This window comes from Saimiri boliviensis, chromosome 18, assembly GCF_048565385.1.
Source record: "Saimiri boliviensis isolate mSaiBol1 chromosome 18, mSaiBol1.pri, whole genome shotgun sequence".
NCBI lineage: Eukaryota > Metazoa > Chordata > Mammalia > Primates > Cebidae > Saimiri > Saimiri boliviensis.
Window position 1 is genome coordinate 5,785,537 of NC_133466.1, and position 19,035 is coordinate 5,804,571.

The window sequence follows — 19,035 nt, forward strand, 5'->3', positions numbered from 1 at the left end:
TTAGGATCCAGTTTGCTGGGGTCTTTTGTGTGTGGCCATACGTTGCAGTCATCCACAACTTTTTTGTGCAGTATTTATTTTTCAACAACTAGTTGAGAATAGAAGCAGAGCTTCTATTATAAATAATAAGAAATATAGACCTGGGAAAAAATAGAAAGGTGATATATTAAATGTTTAAATCTTTTATGTTAATTTATTATTTCGAAGTGGGAACTTTCACCGTCCTCCCTTTTTAAATGATGCAAGAAAGCACTCATGCTTAAAAGTACTTAAATGGATGCATTTATTCAGCTAACCTGGGGATTTTTGCTCTCAAGTGTCTGTAGAAGAGAAGTAGGATAAGAAAATTGAGCACAGAACTCAGCCTCTGTACTTTCCTTTATACAGGTTTGTCCTGGAGATAGAATGAATTAAAATTCCTCTATTCTAGAAATTGAAGCAGGTACCTTTCTTCAAAATATATAGCATTTTATAAAGTGTTTTATAAGCAATATCTCAAATTACTTTATCCTAATTAAAGAGAAAAAAGAATATAGGTAAGACTGGTTTCAATAGCAAAGAATGCTCTCTACCTATATATGTACAATACATATTTATTATATATAAATATATGCATACAATAAATATATTTCATATATTGCATATATTATATATTGATTTTAAATATATATGATTTTTTACATTTTAAATAAAATGATATGTATTTACTGTGTACAGTATAATGTTTTGAAATATATATCCATTGTGGAATGACTAAATCTGATTAACATATACGTGGTCTCACACAGTTATCATGTTTGTGGTGAGAACGCTTTACATTCACTGGCAGCACTTTTCAAGCATACAATTGATTATTAACTATAGTCACCATGTTGTACAATAGATCTCTTGGACATTTTCCTCCTGAAACTTTGTGTTCTTTGACACATCTCCCCAATGACTCCAGCCCTTGGGAACCACCATTCTCCTTTCTATAAGATCACCCTTTTTAGATTGCACATATGAGTGAGATGATGTGGTATTTGCCTTTATGTGCTTGACTTATTTCACTTAATATAATGTCCTCCAGTTTCATCCATATTGTTGCAAATGACTACAGTTCACTCTTTCTTAAGGCTGAATAGCCTTAAGGCTGAAGGTCTTTATTTTGTCTTATTTTACCTTGTCTCTTCTTTTGGTAATCATTGTGTATGTATACCACATATTTTTTAATCCATTCATCTTCTGGTGACCACTTAGGCACCTGATTCCATATCTTGGCTATTGTAAACAGTGCCACAGTGAACATGTGGAAAAAAGAGAAGCTTTGTACTGTATTGGTGGGAATGCAAGTTATTATACTCACTATGGAAAACAGTTTGGCAGTTCCTCAAAACATTAAAAACAGAACCACCATATTATGTAGCAATCCCATTACTGGGTACATTTGGAAAGAATATAAAATCAGTATGTTGAAGAGATTTCTACACTTCCATGTTCACTGTGACATTTCATATCTATGTCTATAGAAAAATAGATACTTGAAACATTTTTCAGTTTTGTATGATTTGGGCTGTTACAAATATGCCCAAGACACAGCTCTTTAAGGAAACCTTAAAGAAAGATCCTAAAAGTCATCTCCACCATACTGCAAGGACAATACCTTGTCCTTCTCTGCCCTTCCCACCCAGAAGGCAGAGCCAAAGAATTCCCTGCTGGCTCACTCTTCCCTTTACCTCCTAGGTCAATGTCAGTTAATATCAGTTCATACTGAACCCCACAGGGAGCTTGGAGTGAGAGGCTAAGAAGGAAAACTAATGGAATCTAAGTTGATGTGACCTGTGCAGCCTCTGGTTTCTTTTAGCACCCACCAGCTCCAGCAATATTCTTATTACTCCCTCATCATATGTCTGCATCTTGGCCTCATCTTCCTCCTAAAGCAGGTGCAGGTCCCAGGACCAGCAGCCTAAATCACGGTGAGCTAGATGCAGGTCTGGCTGCTGCTGGTTGGAAGTCACTGATCTCTGAGAGAAAAACTCACATCACAACTCAGAGTTGACAAGAGGGTCATATCTGAATAAGCAAGGCCAGATGCTGATTTGAGGTCCCCAACTGGCCCTGCCAGCAGAGGGGAGAGTTGGCACTGTAGTGAGAAATCCTGAGCCCCTTGGCTAATGAGACTATGAAGAGGAGATTCACTCTTGTCCCTCCCATGTGGTCATTATTAAGTCCTGGAAGTGTCTGCCTGATCCTCTTTTCTAAGTCATTCTTAATAAGTTCAGGATTGTCTGAAGTTAAGTGTAAACATATGTTCACCATTGCCTCTGAAAGTTGTTTTTTCTGAAAAACATTATTCAGTCAAAATGAACAAGTTGGCCAGGAGTGGTGGCTCATGCCTGTAATCCCAGCATTTTGGGAGGCCCAGGTGGGTGGATCACCTGAGGTCAGGAGTTTGAAACCAGTTTGGCCAACATAGTGAAACCCCTATCTTCACTAAAAATACCAAAAAAAAGTTAGTTGGGCATGGGATTACACCTGTAATCCCAGCTACTTGGAAGGCTGAGGCAGGCGAATTGCTTGAACCCGGAGGTGGAGTACAGAGTTGAGATCACACCTCTGCACTCCAGCCTGGGCGAGAAGAGCAAAAACTTTATCTGGAAAAATTTAAAAACAAACAAACAAAAAGAAAAGGCACTATTTATCCCACTAGTTGTGAGAAATAAAAAAGATAAACTTGATACATCTCCTACCCTCCTTGGTCACTCGACTTAAGAAAATGGACATGTTCATAAATCACTATACTTGCTTGAGTCATAAACATGATAAATTCCATACAATAGTTTTGAACAACAAGAGTAGAGATACTATTTACTTGTGTTGTATGTACATTGTGGAGACTTATATCAGATTGGGTAAGTAATCTAAAATTTAGGAAAGCTAAACGATGTTGTAAAGTAACAGAATTGCCCACATAACCAGTCTCATGGGTGAGGAGATCATGAAGGCATACCCTGAACTAGAAAAATCCCACAAACTCACAGCCTCATCATTTTGGATTCATAGCTTACACTAAAATGGACAGTGAACAGCTCTTTGGCTGTATGGAAGAGCTACTTTCTGTCCATTTCAATGCAAGCTGTTAATGAACTGAGTTTCATTATCACCTTGTTACACATGAAGAGATAGAATCACAGAGTTAAAGATACTGGATCAAGATAACACTGCTAATCACCCAAATTGATGAGCAACCCCCCGGCCCCGCCATGATTTTATCAACATAGCATACTCCTCTTCTCTAGGAGAAATCAAAATATTTCCCCCCGTGAAGAAGACTATACAATTAATTTTTAAGAGACAAGGCACAGAAATATATTAGTCTAATCTAATATTCTTGTTAAGGGTTTAGAGAGAATAAGAGTCAAAATTGACATTTGGCAGTATTCAATGGCTCTGGGCTGCCTAGAAAAAGGACCCTGCCATTAAATAGAGCGAAATACACAAACCTGGTAATAAATGACCTTTATCAGATATTTACATATTTCTTATAGAAAGGGTATGTCAAAAATGGGGCATGCCATATTCAGGATTTCTGCTCCTATGGTAAACAACCTTTAACCGTCAACAAGATTCAGAGAATTTACCTTATTTAGGAGATAGCATGAATCAGGTAAAGTAATTAGTGTGTCTCAAACAGGAGGCTCAGCTTTCCCAAAATCATGAGAAGAGTTTTCTAATCACTGGGGTTACTTTATGCCATCGATTTTATGTCTTAGGAATGTAAAATATAAGACTTTCGACACTTTAAAAATTTTTAAACATTTGTATGCAGCAGAGTCGCAATTCACAGCTGATGCAAGCAAGGCAACTTAAGCAGGGAAGAAAGAATTGACGTGGTTGACAAATAGGTCCTGTGATTTAATTTACATTAACAATCATGTAATGCGCATACTGACGTACTGTGTCCTTACAAAACGTGGCAAGCAAAAAAACACATAGCAAACTTAATTTGGACATTCTTCTAGGTAAAGGGCTATTCCCTCTCACTAAACTTTTCTTTGGTTTTTATTTTAACCATTTTGAAAAGGCTTTTTCTCTTGTAGATATGTTTTAAAATATTTTAAATGTATCTTTTTTATGTCATATGTTAGCCATGACTTATAATTCAGAATTCTAATTACATATTATAATTTTGTATTAAATTACAAAAAAAGCCGACTACGAAGGCCAAGGTGCTCCCAAACAACATTCATCCGGCTCCTGCGTGTGTTGCATTTTTGTGTCTGTTCTTTATAGTTGACTTTTAGTTTCTCATCCTGCTTCCTTTGCTTGCCAACTGTGGTTTCTTACTAAGCCCTCTTCAATATGCCTGAAATCCCAGAATCTGATTTTGGCCAAGAAATGAGATAACTGGGAGTATTATAATGATTTAAAATAAGATGTTCAAAGCAAAGGATAATCCTCGGAGTGATGTGTGTGAGATTTACTGCATTAGCTTTCTGACACTGGTTTTTCAGTGCTTTGGAAGTGTGATTCCTGATTTTCAGCCCTGTTGCTTTGCACTAAAGTAACAATTAAAATATTCTTTAAATTTTATTTAAAGAATTTATATTTATTTAAATAAATTTATTTATTTATATTTATTTAAATACCATAAATAGATAAATTACAAATATTTTGGAATTATGGAAAACATAGGGTTTTGGTTTTGGTTTTAATGCTGATTCTTCTATAGCTACTTCCTACCTCTGTTCTTGAAAAATTGTATGCGCATGCATTTCCTGTGTCCTATAACTCTCTTATGTTCTAAAGGGACATTCTAATACTTCACAATTATTTACAACCTACACTGTATATTGTTTTCTTTTCTTTCTTTTTTTGAGACAGAATCTTGCTGTGTCACCCATGCTGGAGCGCAGTGGCATGACCTCAGGTCACTGCAAACTCTGCCTCCCGGGTTCAAGCAATTCTTCTGCTTCAGCCTCCTTCAGCTGGGACTACAGGTGCTTGCCACCAAGCCTGGCTAATTTTTTTGTATTTTTAGTAGAGATGTGGTTTCGCCATTTTGGCCAGGCCGCTCACGAACTCCTGACCTCAGGTGATCCTTCTGCCTTGGCCTCCCAAAGTGCTGGGATTACAGGTGTGAGCCACCATGCCCAGCCTTATTATTAAATAGCTAGGTTAAAAAATATGCTATGTCTTACCTTTCTTTCTTGACTTGGAGAATGGAAAGTAAGTCCTTATGTATTCCTTCTCCCTGTTGTAACTGATAGAGATAATTGGCTCAGTAATCTTTCAACTTATTTGTTTTTCCTCATCTTAAAGGCTTGTGAAATAGAACAAATGCTAAGAAACTGACTCAGATGCATGACTAAGTTTGTTAATTGCTGTGTTAACTTATTCAGAACTCAAGGCAGCACCGTATTTTATAGATAAGGAAACTGAGACCCTGAGTGGGGTTAAGTAACTATAGTAAGTAGCGTAGCTGAACTTAAACCAAACTAGTCTGGCTCCAAAGTTCTTATCTTAGAAAAATTATCTATAATTCAGATGGCAAAGCACCAAGCCAGGCTTTGTCTGAGTATACTGACAACCAGATTTTTGTGTCCAAGGAATCAGAGGGGAGGAAATGTAATTATTTTCTTTAATGAAGCATGGCAATTTAGTATTAATAATATTTACATATATAGTGAACATTGATGCCACCTGGGGGCAAGACTTAAAGAAATATAAGCAACTTTTTGATATTTTCTCCAGCACATTCCAACTGAGAACATTCACACTTTAATCTGAACCAATTCTCTCAACCAGCACCAGGTAGAATCTCATCCTGAGACCTTTTTCTGTTAGCATCAGATCAGCTCATTTCAGTCCCAAAGCTCTAACTTTACATGGAGAATCCACAGCAGTTTTGACATTGAGTGTGCTCGTCAGTACCTTTGACCATTTAAAAAAAATTAATTGTCCTGGTAAGAGCTAACTTGAGCTACCTAGTTCTTCTAACGCTGGCTGTATTTGCAGTTCTGAGTTCTAACTCTCAACTGCTTTTGAAAGCAGACAACAGTCATAGTGATCACATGAGAGAGGCACCATGGCTGTTCTTCCTTGCTGTCTGCTGCCTATGCATGAAAGCTGTGCTGGCAGAGGCTGATGGGTTATCCGTATTGCTGTGTGCCCAGCACATTCAGTGCCACCACACACATCCCACATGCTCAATAAACATGACTTGATTGAATGAACAAATAAATAAATGAATGGTTTTCTATTAACATTTCTCAGCCGGATCCCTTACCTTTCCCTGAAGCTGATAGTTGAAGTGGACTTGCAATTGATGAATAAACTGCAGACATGTTTAATAACTTCATTAGGAACAACCCCTAATATAATAATTGGTTTATATTAGATTATCAAATGATTACTCATCTTAATTTGTACTCTTAGTCATTTCCAAGCTCCTGCGTAAAAGTATACATTTTTTCTTTAAATGAATACATGGAAAACACACAAAAAGGCTTACACTGCAGGCTCTGATATTAGCCATATTGACATGCTTTAAGGCCTCCTAGAACAGTTAGCCAGTTCTAAGACCAAAAGGGCCAGGTAACATCTTTGAGTATCACTTTTCTCAGCTGCAAAGTAAGGTGATAAATAACTAATCCGTAAGGCTGATGAAAGAGCACGTTACCTTGTAATTACACCTGCTCATGATCTGTAACTAACACGTGACCAGGTAGGATTCAAATGCGGTTCCTCTGACTCCATTTGTACTATTTCAGGATGCTGATATCCTATGAAATTATCTAAGAGGACACTGAGGAAGAGTGTTTCTGGGGCGAGATGGACACACAGGCATCACTCAGAGAAACTGAATCAGGAAAGAGCTCTCCAGGCTGAGTCTGCTTGCAATGCCCATGGTGGGCCAGGCTGAAGACTATAACTGGACTTCCTTAGCAACCCATCAACAACTCCAGTAACTTGCCATGGACCAGTTCATAATGAAAAATTACACACATAAAATGTGGAAGACTAAGAGAGGCAAAGCAAAGATGTAGTTATTCTAATATGAAATAAGTATTTATAGTTAATGGTTGTTATTGGACATAAAGAACTACAATAAAATTGGAATATTTATTTTACTTTTATTTATTTTTATTTTTTTAGAGACAGGGTCTTACTCTGTCACCCAGGTTGGAGTGCGTTGGTGCCATCATAACGCACTTCAGCCTCGAACTCCTGGGCTCAAGGGATCTTCCCACCTTGACCTCCTCAGTAGCAGGGACCAGAGGTGCACACCACCGTACCTGGCTAACTTAAAAAAAAATGATAGAGGTAGGGGTCTCATTAATTTGCTTATGCTTAGGCAGGTCTTAAACTCCTGGCCTCAAGTGATCCTCCCACCTTGGCCTCCCAAATTGCTGGGATTACAGCTGTGAGCCACTATATCCAGCCAAAATTGGAGTCTCTGCTTCTTCAGTGGATTTAGAATATGCCTATTTACAAGGCATGGAACAATTAGAAGGGGCAACAGTAATTGTAGTGCCATAGTAGCAAAGAAGGAAAGAAGCCGCCTCTTGTATACATCATTTTAAAAAGCTTTGAAGGAAAACCAAGCCTAAATCCCTCTTTCACACTGTTGACACTACAGGATACAGTCTGAAATGTTTTCATTCAAAAATAGTTACTAAATTTAAAAAGTTTGTTGAACAAAATTAGTTTTAGTAACTTGCTGAAGTACAAATTGAACCATGCTTTTTACTTAAAATGATGAGAAAATTCACATAATAGAAGCATAATTTCAAATTTGCTACTGTTCCTGAATTTCTGTGCTGTATCTATGATCGTCTCTATTGCTCTTTCAGTGTCATGTACAGGGTTAAAGGAAAAGCAAATGTAAAATAAGCACGGTTTGTTATTATCTTTCCTCTGTTACTTTCTTTTTTCTTTCAGTTCCACCTTTCATACAACCCTTCGAGTTCCCAAGATTCTCCATTGGGCAGCGGGTCTTCATCCCATGTGTTGTGGTCTCAGGGGACCTACCCATCACGATCACCTGGCAGAAGGACGGCCGGCCAATCCCTGGGAGCCTTGGGGTGACCATTGACAACATCGACTTCACAAGCTCCTTGAGGATTTCCAATCTCTCCCTGATGCACAATGGGAATTACACCTGCATAGCCCGAAATGAGGCTGCCGCTGTGGAGCACCAAAGCCAGCTGATTGTGAGAGGTGAGCAGAGGAACATGAGCCATGTGGCAGCTATAGAGTTGATTTAACAATGTTTTAAGATGATGGGGCTTGAACTACTATGAAAATAACTAGAACTTAGAAATTTAGTCCTATCCCACTAAAAAAAATACAACTCTAGAACCTAACCATGAATTCCCCTAAACTCCAAGGTAACGTTTTATTTACCTAAAATATGTTTTAAATAATTAACAGCTAAGAAGGTGGGAGCTGTAAGATTTAATTCCTGAAATGAGGCTTCTGTATGCTAACCCAGTAAGCCTTGAGGACTAAAGTCCAGGAGCTTTTGCTTTATTGAATTCATATAGTACTTTTTATAATATTGCTTATTTCAATAAATGGCTTTTTAAAAAATATGTGTCAAAGCTATGTATCAAAGTTTTTCTAAAGAGCCATAAAATCTCTTTTCATAACGTTTGTTTTAGTTTTAGAAATGTGGTTTTCTTTGCCTATCTATTCTATTTAGCATTAAATCTATCATTATTTTGGAAAGCCATAGCAACATTTTTAAATGAAGCAGAGTATGGGAGTATTTATTCAAAAAATTAAAATAGGGTAGGCTAACTCGCAGAAAGCATTGGCAGTAATCTCACTGCATCTAAAATGTAAGCATCAGTCTCATTTTGAACTTGTATTCCAGTCACCAAATTCCCATTAAGGCTCACACTCTTTATCTATGAAATCAGCTGCTAGTGTTCTCTGATGTCTATCAAACACAGATATTCTGTGATTTTTATGATTCTCCGAGAGTAGTGTACATTAATCTACCATTACAATATCCATCAACATTGCAAAAGTAACTGTATGAAGTTAAAGATTTATATTGATGTGATTATTTGCATTTGAAAATTCCCCAAATTGTGGTCTCAGAGAAGATTTTAGGAGGGGAAGGGTTTCTGTAATTTTTCGGGTAGTGGAGATGGCTCTTTCTTGAGCAGGAGGCTCTCATGTCTTCCTTCAGTCCTTAATCCTTGTCTCCTTGATACCTCTTCTTCCTTTTTGACTGGGAAGAAATGCATTTTTTTAATCTACTTGCCAGTGAAAGGAAGTGACACAGACTTAGCAGTCATAGGAGGAAACTAACTTTGTATTTCAGAAAGAAAAAATCCCCAAGTGAATAATTTGGAAAATATATATTCGGTTAGACACAAACTAAACATCCTCATGACATTTTTCTCATTTCTGCCTTGCACTTTAGAGTGGAAGAATTGAGATACTTGATTTATTTCCCAAATGTTGACAGATAAATAAAACAGGGGGGCAACCTAGTATCTGTTTCCCAAGCATTTTCTTATAAACAGAGTTGACTCTTACCATGGTTGTGAAGGGCAAAGTAGTACATCAGCCTGCTTTCTATGTAATCTGCTCTGAAAGATCCAGGTCAGGAATCTGAAATGTCAGATAAAAATGTACTTGGATGCTTTTTTGTAACACTTGCCCTTGCAGAAAAGGCAACCACAAGTTTTTAACCAAGGCAAAGGTCAGATGAGCTGAAACTGAGCCTAGCTATTTGGAATAACGTAGCTGATCATAATATGATTAATGTCTCCATGTGATTGTTCTTCAAATATGTTAAATAAGCTTTAGTGAAATTAATATTAAATCACCAGTGAGATAGTGCAGCCTAGAGGAAGAAAATGTGCTTCACAAACAGGTCAGTATGATTGGAGGAACAGGCAGGACAAGGTGATGTAGGGCTGAGGCTCTCAATGCAGATGCTTCTGTAGAATCTCCTGAGAGGTTTCAGAAAACACAGATGCATTTTTTGGTCCCAACCTACACCAGTTAAATCATAATCTTTGGGGGATAAATCCATTTTCCAGCTATCTGGGGAATTGTTCTTTCTTCCTTCTCCCCCCAAAAATCACTAGTTATTAGTTCTCAAACTTTGTTATACATTCAGATTGCAAAGGGAGCTCTAAAAAGGTCCTGATGTTCAGGCTGAAGTTCCTACTAATTAAATAACCATCTTTAGAGGTGGGACCCAGGCATCAATAATTTGTGAAATCCACAAGTTTGCTCTAATATGCAGCCACGTCTCAGTCCCAGCCCCCTGAGTAATTAGAAAATGCAACCATTTTAGAAGTATGGATTATTTTTTCCTAAAATGTAAAGACTTGGAACTGTTGACTTTAACCACTGCAGTACCATAGCCTGATTTATCTTTTTAGATATAACACCAGTAGCTGTCTGAAGAATGAACTGGGCTAGAAAGCAAGAAGAGTAGTTAACTGGCTATCTCAGAAATTCAGGCAAAATAAAAATGCCTTGGATGAAGGTGGTAATGTTAAGGTCATGAGAAGCAGTGGAATTCACAATCTATTTTGGTGGTAAAGCAAATAAAACATGCTTATGGAGTGAATGTTGCACATGAGATAAAGAGGAACCCTTAGTGAAATCATACTTTGCCTAATAACAAGGTGAATGAAAGTGTCTCCAGCAGAAGCAGAGAAGAAATGAGAAGAACAGTTTTGACAAGGGGAAGAGTGGTCAATGACATGGGAGAAGTGACTGCCCCAGCAGTCACTAGGGCACACCAACATTTAAGGTACCAGAATAAGAGGAGAGGGAATCAGCAGATGAGACAAAGAGGGAGAAGGAGCAGCATGTAAATCAGGAGACAATCCAGTGGACTGTAGCACTCTAGAAGCAAAATTGGAAATAAATTGAGAAAGAGGGGTGATAAAGAGTATCGAATCCTGCTGAAAGTAGAAAAAGAGGAAAACCAAGCATTGGTCACTGGTTTAGGAAGATGGATAATGTTTATGACCTGGTGTCACTGCAGCGAGGGCCTGATTAGATGAGCTTCAGAAAAGAAAGAAGGTGAATGTGCAGGAACTCAGAAAACACAACTATTATATTTTTAGGAATTGTGCTATCATAGGAAGCAGTGAAATGGAGACAAAGTTGGAAACGAACATGGGACAAGGGCAGGTATTATTTTTAAGACTGGATACTTTACAGCACACTTATCTGCTTATGAGAATGAGCCAGTAGAGAGGAAAAAATGTTTGGCAACATGAAGAGGAGGTTATTACAGGATCAAAGTCCTTGAGTTAGTGAATGCAAAATTCTTTGTACCAGTGCAGTAGTATGTTCAAAGTAGTATAATAAGAACCATGCTATGAAGCTCCAGTAGGGAGCACCTACAGAAATGATTGAAAATTATAGAAGGGTGGATGTTTTGGGTCAAAGAAGTGGGAAAACAAAAATTATCTAATAGAACCATCACAGAGTAATAGGTGACACATTTATCTTCCTACTACAAACCAACTATAAAATGGAACTAATATGTATAAAGAACTGCTTTCAGGCACAAAAAGAAGTACATGAAGTGAACTCCAAATTCAGCACAGATATGTGCTTGGGGTACTTTCTGCACATGACAGAGAGTGCTCTAGAGCCCAAGTAAATCACAGTGATCTTGGCAGGTAGAGAAAACAGAGAGAGAAATTTTAAAATACTGAGATGATTACTGAGGTATTAAAGGACAAACTACTGGAGATTTGAGAGATGTTCAAAGAAAGATTTCTAGAAATGTGTACAGGGCTCCTTTTGCCATTTCAGCTGAATACTGTTTAACACGTGCAGAATGCTAGCAGAAGTCACACATTGCTTGGGAATGCTGGAGTTCTAACTAGCCAAATACAGGAATTCAGCTGCTGTCTCAGAAAGACCACATACTAGGAATAGGGCTAATCTCACCCCTAGAACAAGGGGTAGTGTAGGCCAGCCCTAACAAAGCCTGAGAAGGTTTTTCACAAAATAAAACTTCTCCACTAGTAAGTTAATTGTGTGCAAGAACAACATTTGACATTAAACAGGAAGACAACAAAATCCAGACCCCCAACAGCACAGTGTATCCACAATGTGCTGCATGCAATAAACACAGGGACACCTCATTTTATTGCACTTTTCTTTTTTTTGAGACGGAATCTCGCTCTGTTGCCCAGGCTGCAGTGCAATGGCCAGATCTCTGCTCACTGCAACTTCTGCCCCCTTGTTCAAGTGACTCTCCTGTCTCAGCTTCCCAAGTGGCTGGGATTACAGGCATATGTCACCACTCCCAGCTAATTTTTGTATTTTCAGTAGAGATGAGGTTTCACCATGTTGGCTAGGCTGGTCTTGAACTCCTGGCTTCCAGTGATCCACCCACCTTGGCCTTCCAAACTCCCAAAGATTACAGGAGTGAGCCACCATGCATACCTGACCACACTTTGCTTTGTTGTGCTTCCCAGATATTTTTTTTTTTTTTTTTTTTTTTTTTTTTTTTTTTTACAAATTGAAGGTTTGTGGCAATCTTGCATTGAGCAAGGCTATGGGAACCATTATTTTCCAACAGTATGTGCTCACTTCGTGTCTCTTTGTCATATTTTGGTAATTCTTATAACACTTCAAACTTTTATTATCATTATTATTGTGTCTGTTAGGGGGATTGGTAATCAGCAATCTCTGATGTTACTATGATAATGTTACTATTATAATTGTTTAGTAGCCATATGAGATGGCAAACTCACTTGATAAATGTCGTGTTTGCTCTGACCACTACCACCCAACCGTTTTCTAGTCTCCATTTCTCAGCTTCCCTATTTCCTGAGACACAACAATATTAAAATTAGGCCGGTGAATAGCCCCACAAGGGTCTCCAGTGTTTGAGTGAAAGGAAGAATTTCACATCTCTCACTTTAAATCGAAAGATAGAAATAATTACATTCAGTGAGGAAGGCATGGTGAAAGCCAAGACAGGCTGAAAGCTGGGCTGCTTATGCCAAATGGTTAGCCAAATTATAAACACAAAGGAAAAGTTCTTGAAGGAAGTGAAAAATGTCACTCCAGTGAACATACAAATGGTAAAGTGAAACAGCCTCGTTGCTAATATGGAGAATGTTTAAGTGGTGTAGATAAAAAAAAAAAAAATAGTCACAACATTCCCTCAAGTTAAAGCTTGATCCAGGGCAAGGCCCAAACTCTTCTCTCCTTTTCATATAGGTTCGTTGTAAAACTTAGCACATTGTTTGGTAGCCTGGGTCACTGGAAGATTTGTAAATACTTGATCTGAAATAAATTAGCTGTTGTCATGAGGAAAATGTAAGAAAACAAAAGCAAAACCTCAAAAGCAAAAATCTCTTAGCTGTTATGTATAAGCCAACAAGAGCCACATCTCATAGCACTTACGACAGTGAATTGATGATTTCCCTGATAGCCTGCTCAGTGGAGTGACCTTGGCATTGATGAGGTCATTAGAAATGAAGCATTAGGCTTAATGACAGAGCACTCCTGCCCTTTGCTTCCTGTTGTGGTCTGTGCACCACCCACAGGAAAGCACCATCACAACAGTTTCTATCTGTGGTTCTAAAGGAGAGCTATTTTCTCACACTTTTTCACATCCTGTGATGGGTCCATGGTTTCTGGCTTTTAATGGTGAACTGCCACATAGAGAAACAAACACATGCCTAAAAGGCCCACCATTGACAGGAGAAATGAAAACTATAAAAGGTTGCTATTTTATTGCTATCTATTGATCCAATTTTTGATATCATTGTCATGCTGTGATTTTACTTCATTCATTCTTACACAAAATATTTGTTAAACATCTATTTTATCACGTGTTGTTATGACTGCCGAAGATAACATGGTGGTCAAAATAAAGACACCAAGTCTCTGCCCCATAAGTGGCGGGAAGAGATAATGAACAGTGTTGGATATCCACAAGTACTGTGAAAAGTAAACGTGTGGTACATGGATTGAGAAAGAAGGGGATGAAAATAGTATTTTAGGTAGGCTGGGCAGGAGAAGGCTTTCTGGAGAGATCTTTGGGCAGAGACTTGACTAAAGTGAAGGCGTATATCCCAGAGAATTGTAGGAAGTGAGTTCCAAGCAGAGAGGCCAACAAATCTGAAGACTGAGTCTGGAATGAGTTTTGTGTGTTCACAGCATAGCAAGAGGCCCAAGGTGCCTCCTGTTCAGTAAGAAAGGACCGAAAGTTCAAGGCAGAGAGATAAGCAGGGGCCAGACCATCTATTTTCAGAGTGATGGGAAACCAATATATTTAATTTTCAGTGTTGTAAATTAAATCTGACCTAGACTTAGGCCAAGTCCTATTTCAACTAAATGTCATCAAGTAGAGAATGGTGGTATTTGTCCATGCACCCCCTTCCACCTCTACCAAATGGCTTTCAGTTCCCTTACCTTCATTAAAACTAGATTTCTGCCCAGGTTTACAGCTAGGGAAACCTAAATTCATTCTTTGGAAATATATGGCAACCTAGAAGCCATGACTTCCAAACATAAAATACTGGACTATGTTAAAACTAGAAAAGTGACTGTCTTATTATAACTATAGTATTCTTTCTTTAAAAATAAAACAACAGAAATAATCCCCCATATACACACATACAAAATAAACAGATCAAACCAAAGACCACTGTATTTTAAACAACCCTCATTTTAGGCAATACCAGGAATAAACTTCCTCAAAGAAACCCGTTTGAAACTTCAGATACCCTCAGCCTACGGGGATCTTATGACAAGATTTTGGTGTTTTAGAATATATATCAAATTGCTGTTTTGAAGGAGACAGGAGTGTGGGTTATGTGTACATAATTATGATTCAGAGAAATGTTTGGCAAGATTAGCCATATTGCCTCTTGGAGATGTGATATAATTATGTAGTTGAACCTATTCATCTCTTTGATCATTCTTTCTCCCCACTGGAAAAACCACTCTGTATTAGTCCATTTTCATGTTACTGATAAAGACATAGCCAAGACTGGCTAATTTATAAAGAAAAAGAGGATTAATAGACTCATAGTTCCACGTGGCTGACAGGTGAAAGCCATGTCTTACATGGTGGCAAGCAAGAGAGAGCTTATGCAGGGGAAATCCCCTTTATAAAACCATCAGATCTTACGAGACTTATTTACTATCATGAGAACAGTACAGGAAAGATCCACCCCCATGATTAAATTACGTCCCACTGGATCTCTCCCACAACACATGGGAATTGTGGGAGCTACAATTGAAGATGAGATTTTGGTGGGGAGACTGCCAAACCATATTATGCTCTATTGGAAAACCAACTATATTGGCAAGCAGGCTTACCAAATAATGTGTTATACTAATAAAAGGAAATCAAAATGTCATCTTTAAAAAAGGAAACCAACAACTTTGGAGAATTATACACCCAGGCAATATAGAGTATTGGTGGTCATTATGTTCTAACATAAGTTTTGGCCCAAATGGCAACAGTCCCAAAAGCTTCACATCCTTCCATCTCAGGTTCTGTTTCTTGTTGGACAGAGTCCTCCTATGGAGCTGTCTTCTGCTGTCCCTCAGATGGCACTTCCATTGGGTTCATTCTAGTAGAATACCTTGGGTTTTGGGGTCACCCTGATTTGAGTTATTAACTTAGTCATGCTCCATTTCGCTAGTCTATAAAACTGAAATAATCACATTCATTTATTCACGTGTGTTTTCAACAAATGGTTGCAGAGTGCTTTCTGTACTCCAGGTCTGTGCTATGGGCTGGGATACAATGGTCTGTGAGAAAGGAATGGTTCTTGTTCTCACAGCATGTACAGCCTAGTATGTGAGACAGGCAATAAAACAGCAATACCAAATGAGTGTAATAAAGGTTATGGTAAGTAATTAAGGGTTCAGTACTTAATCTTATCCACAGCATCAGAAAAAGGGTACCTGACTAAGTGAGTTCTAAGCTAGGATGCAAATAGTGAGTGGGAACTTATTAAACAAAGATATGAAGAAGTCTGTGTGAAGACCCAGCAGCAAGAACAGTCTTGGGGACTGGATAACAGAGAGCACTTTAGAATGGTTGAGCCAAAGCCTACAAGAAGACAATGTCACAAAATGTAACTGGAAACCAGGGGCTCAAGTCATAAAAATTCTTTAAAATATCCCAAGAGTATGGATTATACCAAAGGGCAATGGGAATATGGGATGCTTTTAAACAAGGAAGTTACATCGTCCAATTTGTGTCTCAGATCCTTTAGGTCACTATGTGAAGAATGAATTCAAGTGGGACAGTTGGTGGCACATAGAACAGTTGGAGGCTAAGAAATTCCAATAAGAGATACTATCGTCCTTGTCCTAGGTTGGGTTCCCTTGAAAGTAGAGTGTGAGGTTCAGAATTGGCTGGCAGGTTATTTATTAGGGATGTTGTTCCTGGATCCCAGAATGGAAAGAATAAAATCAGAAAGGGAGAAAAAAATCAATAAAAGTTGCTTTAATGAGCTGGTTGCTGCTATGGGCAACTGGAGCTCATTCCTACTGGAAGCCCTCTAAGGAATCACATAGAACAATGGTTCTTGAAGTGTGGTCTCTGTACCAGCAGCCTCAGCATCGCCCAGGAGCTCATTAGAAAGGCAGAATCTTGGATTCCACCCCAGACCTACTAAGTCAGAATCACTGGAGACAACGTTCAGCAATGTGTGGTTTAATCAGGTCTTCAGGTGATTCTAATGCCCTCTAATATTTGAGAAGTGCGGGCATAGTGCAGGCTTCATAATTGCCCCACTGGATTGGAGGAAAGAGAGTCAGAGGCAGAGAATTTATACCCTGACTCCTGTCCCTCGGTGATGGACAATTGTTTTTCACATGTCAGGCTTGCACCAGTTAGGTGGCTAAAGGATCATGGCTTCAGAGAAGGCCTGAGACAGCAAAGAAAGGGACCCATGCCCTTAGTGCAGCGTCCTGGCAACGTGTGCAGAGGTGGAGCTGTCCACCACAGAGGTGCTGAAGTCGAGTGGACGGAGGGGCTGCGGCCCTTTCCCACGTAACCAGACTACTTTCTGTGACTGGGGTGTGGCAGTGGAGATGAAGAGAATTTGAGGATATGTTTTCAAGAAATAATCATCAGTACCCGATAAAAAGAGAAAAGAAGATGATATGAAAGGAAATTCCGTTTCTTTCTTGAGGACCTTAATGGATGGTGGACAGGAACAGCTACCATTTTGGAAGCTTGAGTTAGAAGTACCTGTGATAAAAGCTAGTGATGGGGGATATGGCGCTCTACATACCAAAGGAAGATAAAGGCAATCAGCGTGATGAGAATGGGTGAAATAGCTCAGGAGGTGTGTTGAGTAAGTTGTGGAGAAGATTAAAGACAGCTCCCTGAGAAGCAGGAGAGGGGAGCACTGGGAGATTCTCTCTTTAATAAGCAAGGAAAATAAGAATTAAGAATATGTCAAAACTAAACATACCTGCATTTGCTAATTTAACCAACACTCCTACAGCACTTAATATCTCCACCATTCTGAGAATTTTTCTAATCTTAATTTATTTGATCTTCATAAAAATCCTTAAAGATGAGTTCCATAATTTTCTCCAATATTCAGATAAGAAAATTGAGACAAAGAGCCATTTTATAGTTTGAACAAAATTGCCCAACAGGAAATAGCAGAGATGGACATCAGTCCAATGTGCTTAACACTTGGCTTTATGCTAGTAACCATTATTTTCTGGTGCTTTTTCATTTGTAAATCTTTCTATAGAAAGCAAGGCTAGAAAATTAAAAGCAATGTTTTCTCCAGAAACACTGCAGTGAATTGCATCTCTAGCTGCTTCTTTTATCTTGACATTTTCCCTCCTCCTTTGTTTTTTTTTTGTTTGTTTGTTTGTTTTTGTTTGTTTTTTTTGAGACGGAGTTTCACTCTTGTTACCCAGGCTGGAGTGCAATGGCACGATCTTGGCTCACCGCAACCTCCGCCTCCTGGGTTCAGGCAATTCTCCTGCCTCAGCCTCCTCGGTAGCTGGGATTACAGGCACCTGCCACCATGCCCAGCTAATTTTTTGTATTTTTAGTAGAGACGGGGTTTCACCATGTTGACCAGGATGGTCTCGATCTCTTGACCTCGTGATCCACCCGCCTCCTTTGTTATTTTATGGCCAACGTGGCCGCCACCTTGGCTCAGATCATTTTAACATGTTTCTAAGCTCCTTGCTAATGTAGGCCCTAACCATCTTCTTAGCCCATGGTATGTGGTGGCTGGAGTTCTTATCTACCTCTAGCACATAGACCCACATTTATGTCTTAAAATTAGGAATTCTGGTTCTTGCAAGGCTGACAAGATTAGCCTTACCAGGAATTTCCAAGTGTTTACTATATGGTGTAGGTAATTCCTCACCTCTCACATTGTTTATGACTGCCTCATTGAAAGTCTACCCTGTAATGAATTGCTTATCTGCTGGGAAAGATTTGGGGATTAGAATACTTCAGATGCTACCTTTCCTAGGAGAATGCCTGTCTTCTTTCTAAGAGATATGATGCCTGTTAAAATCCTAATGGCTTATCTCAAATAATATGCTTATGCACTATATATATATATATATATATATATATATATATATATATATATATATATATAGTGTGTGTGTGTGTGTGTGTGTGTGTATGGGGGGGGTGGTGAGAAAGATGGAATTCCATCACCCACACTGGAGTGCAGTGGCGCGATCTTGGCTCACCACAACCTTCGCCTTCTGGGTTCAAGCAATTCTCCTGCCTCAGCCTTCCGAGTAGCTGGGACTACAGGTGTCCGCCACCACACCTGGCTAATTTTTTTATATTTTTAGTACAGATAGGGTTTCATCATATTGGCCAGGCTGGTCTCGAACTCGTGACCTCGTGATCCATATACCTCGGTCTCCCAAAGTGCTGGGATTACAAGCATGAGCCACTGCACCTGGCTGGCAGATGTGTTTTAAGTTAAGTCATGTTAATGTTTTAGGTAGGGATGAGTATCTTCAGCATCTCACAACATTCACCAGATAAGCAGTCACTTGATATCTTATTTATTAGAG

General features: G+C 38.8%; 1 protein-coding gene across 2 annotated transcripts in view; it reads left to right on the plus strand.

Moving 5' to 3' along the window:
* Positions 1-19,035, plus strand: part of DSCAM (DS cell adhesion molecule) — a 746,447-nt gene that overhangs the window by 472,921 nt on the left and 254,491 nt on the right. For both annotated transcript variants that reach the window (XM_074389246.1, XM_074389247.1), the window contains exon 9: positions 7,924-8,202. In XM_074389246.1, the coding sequence (XP_074245347.1) occupies positions 7,924-8,202 (279 nt within the window). The remainder of the gene's footprint in view (positions 1-7,923; positions 8,203-19,035) is intronic.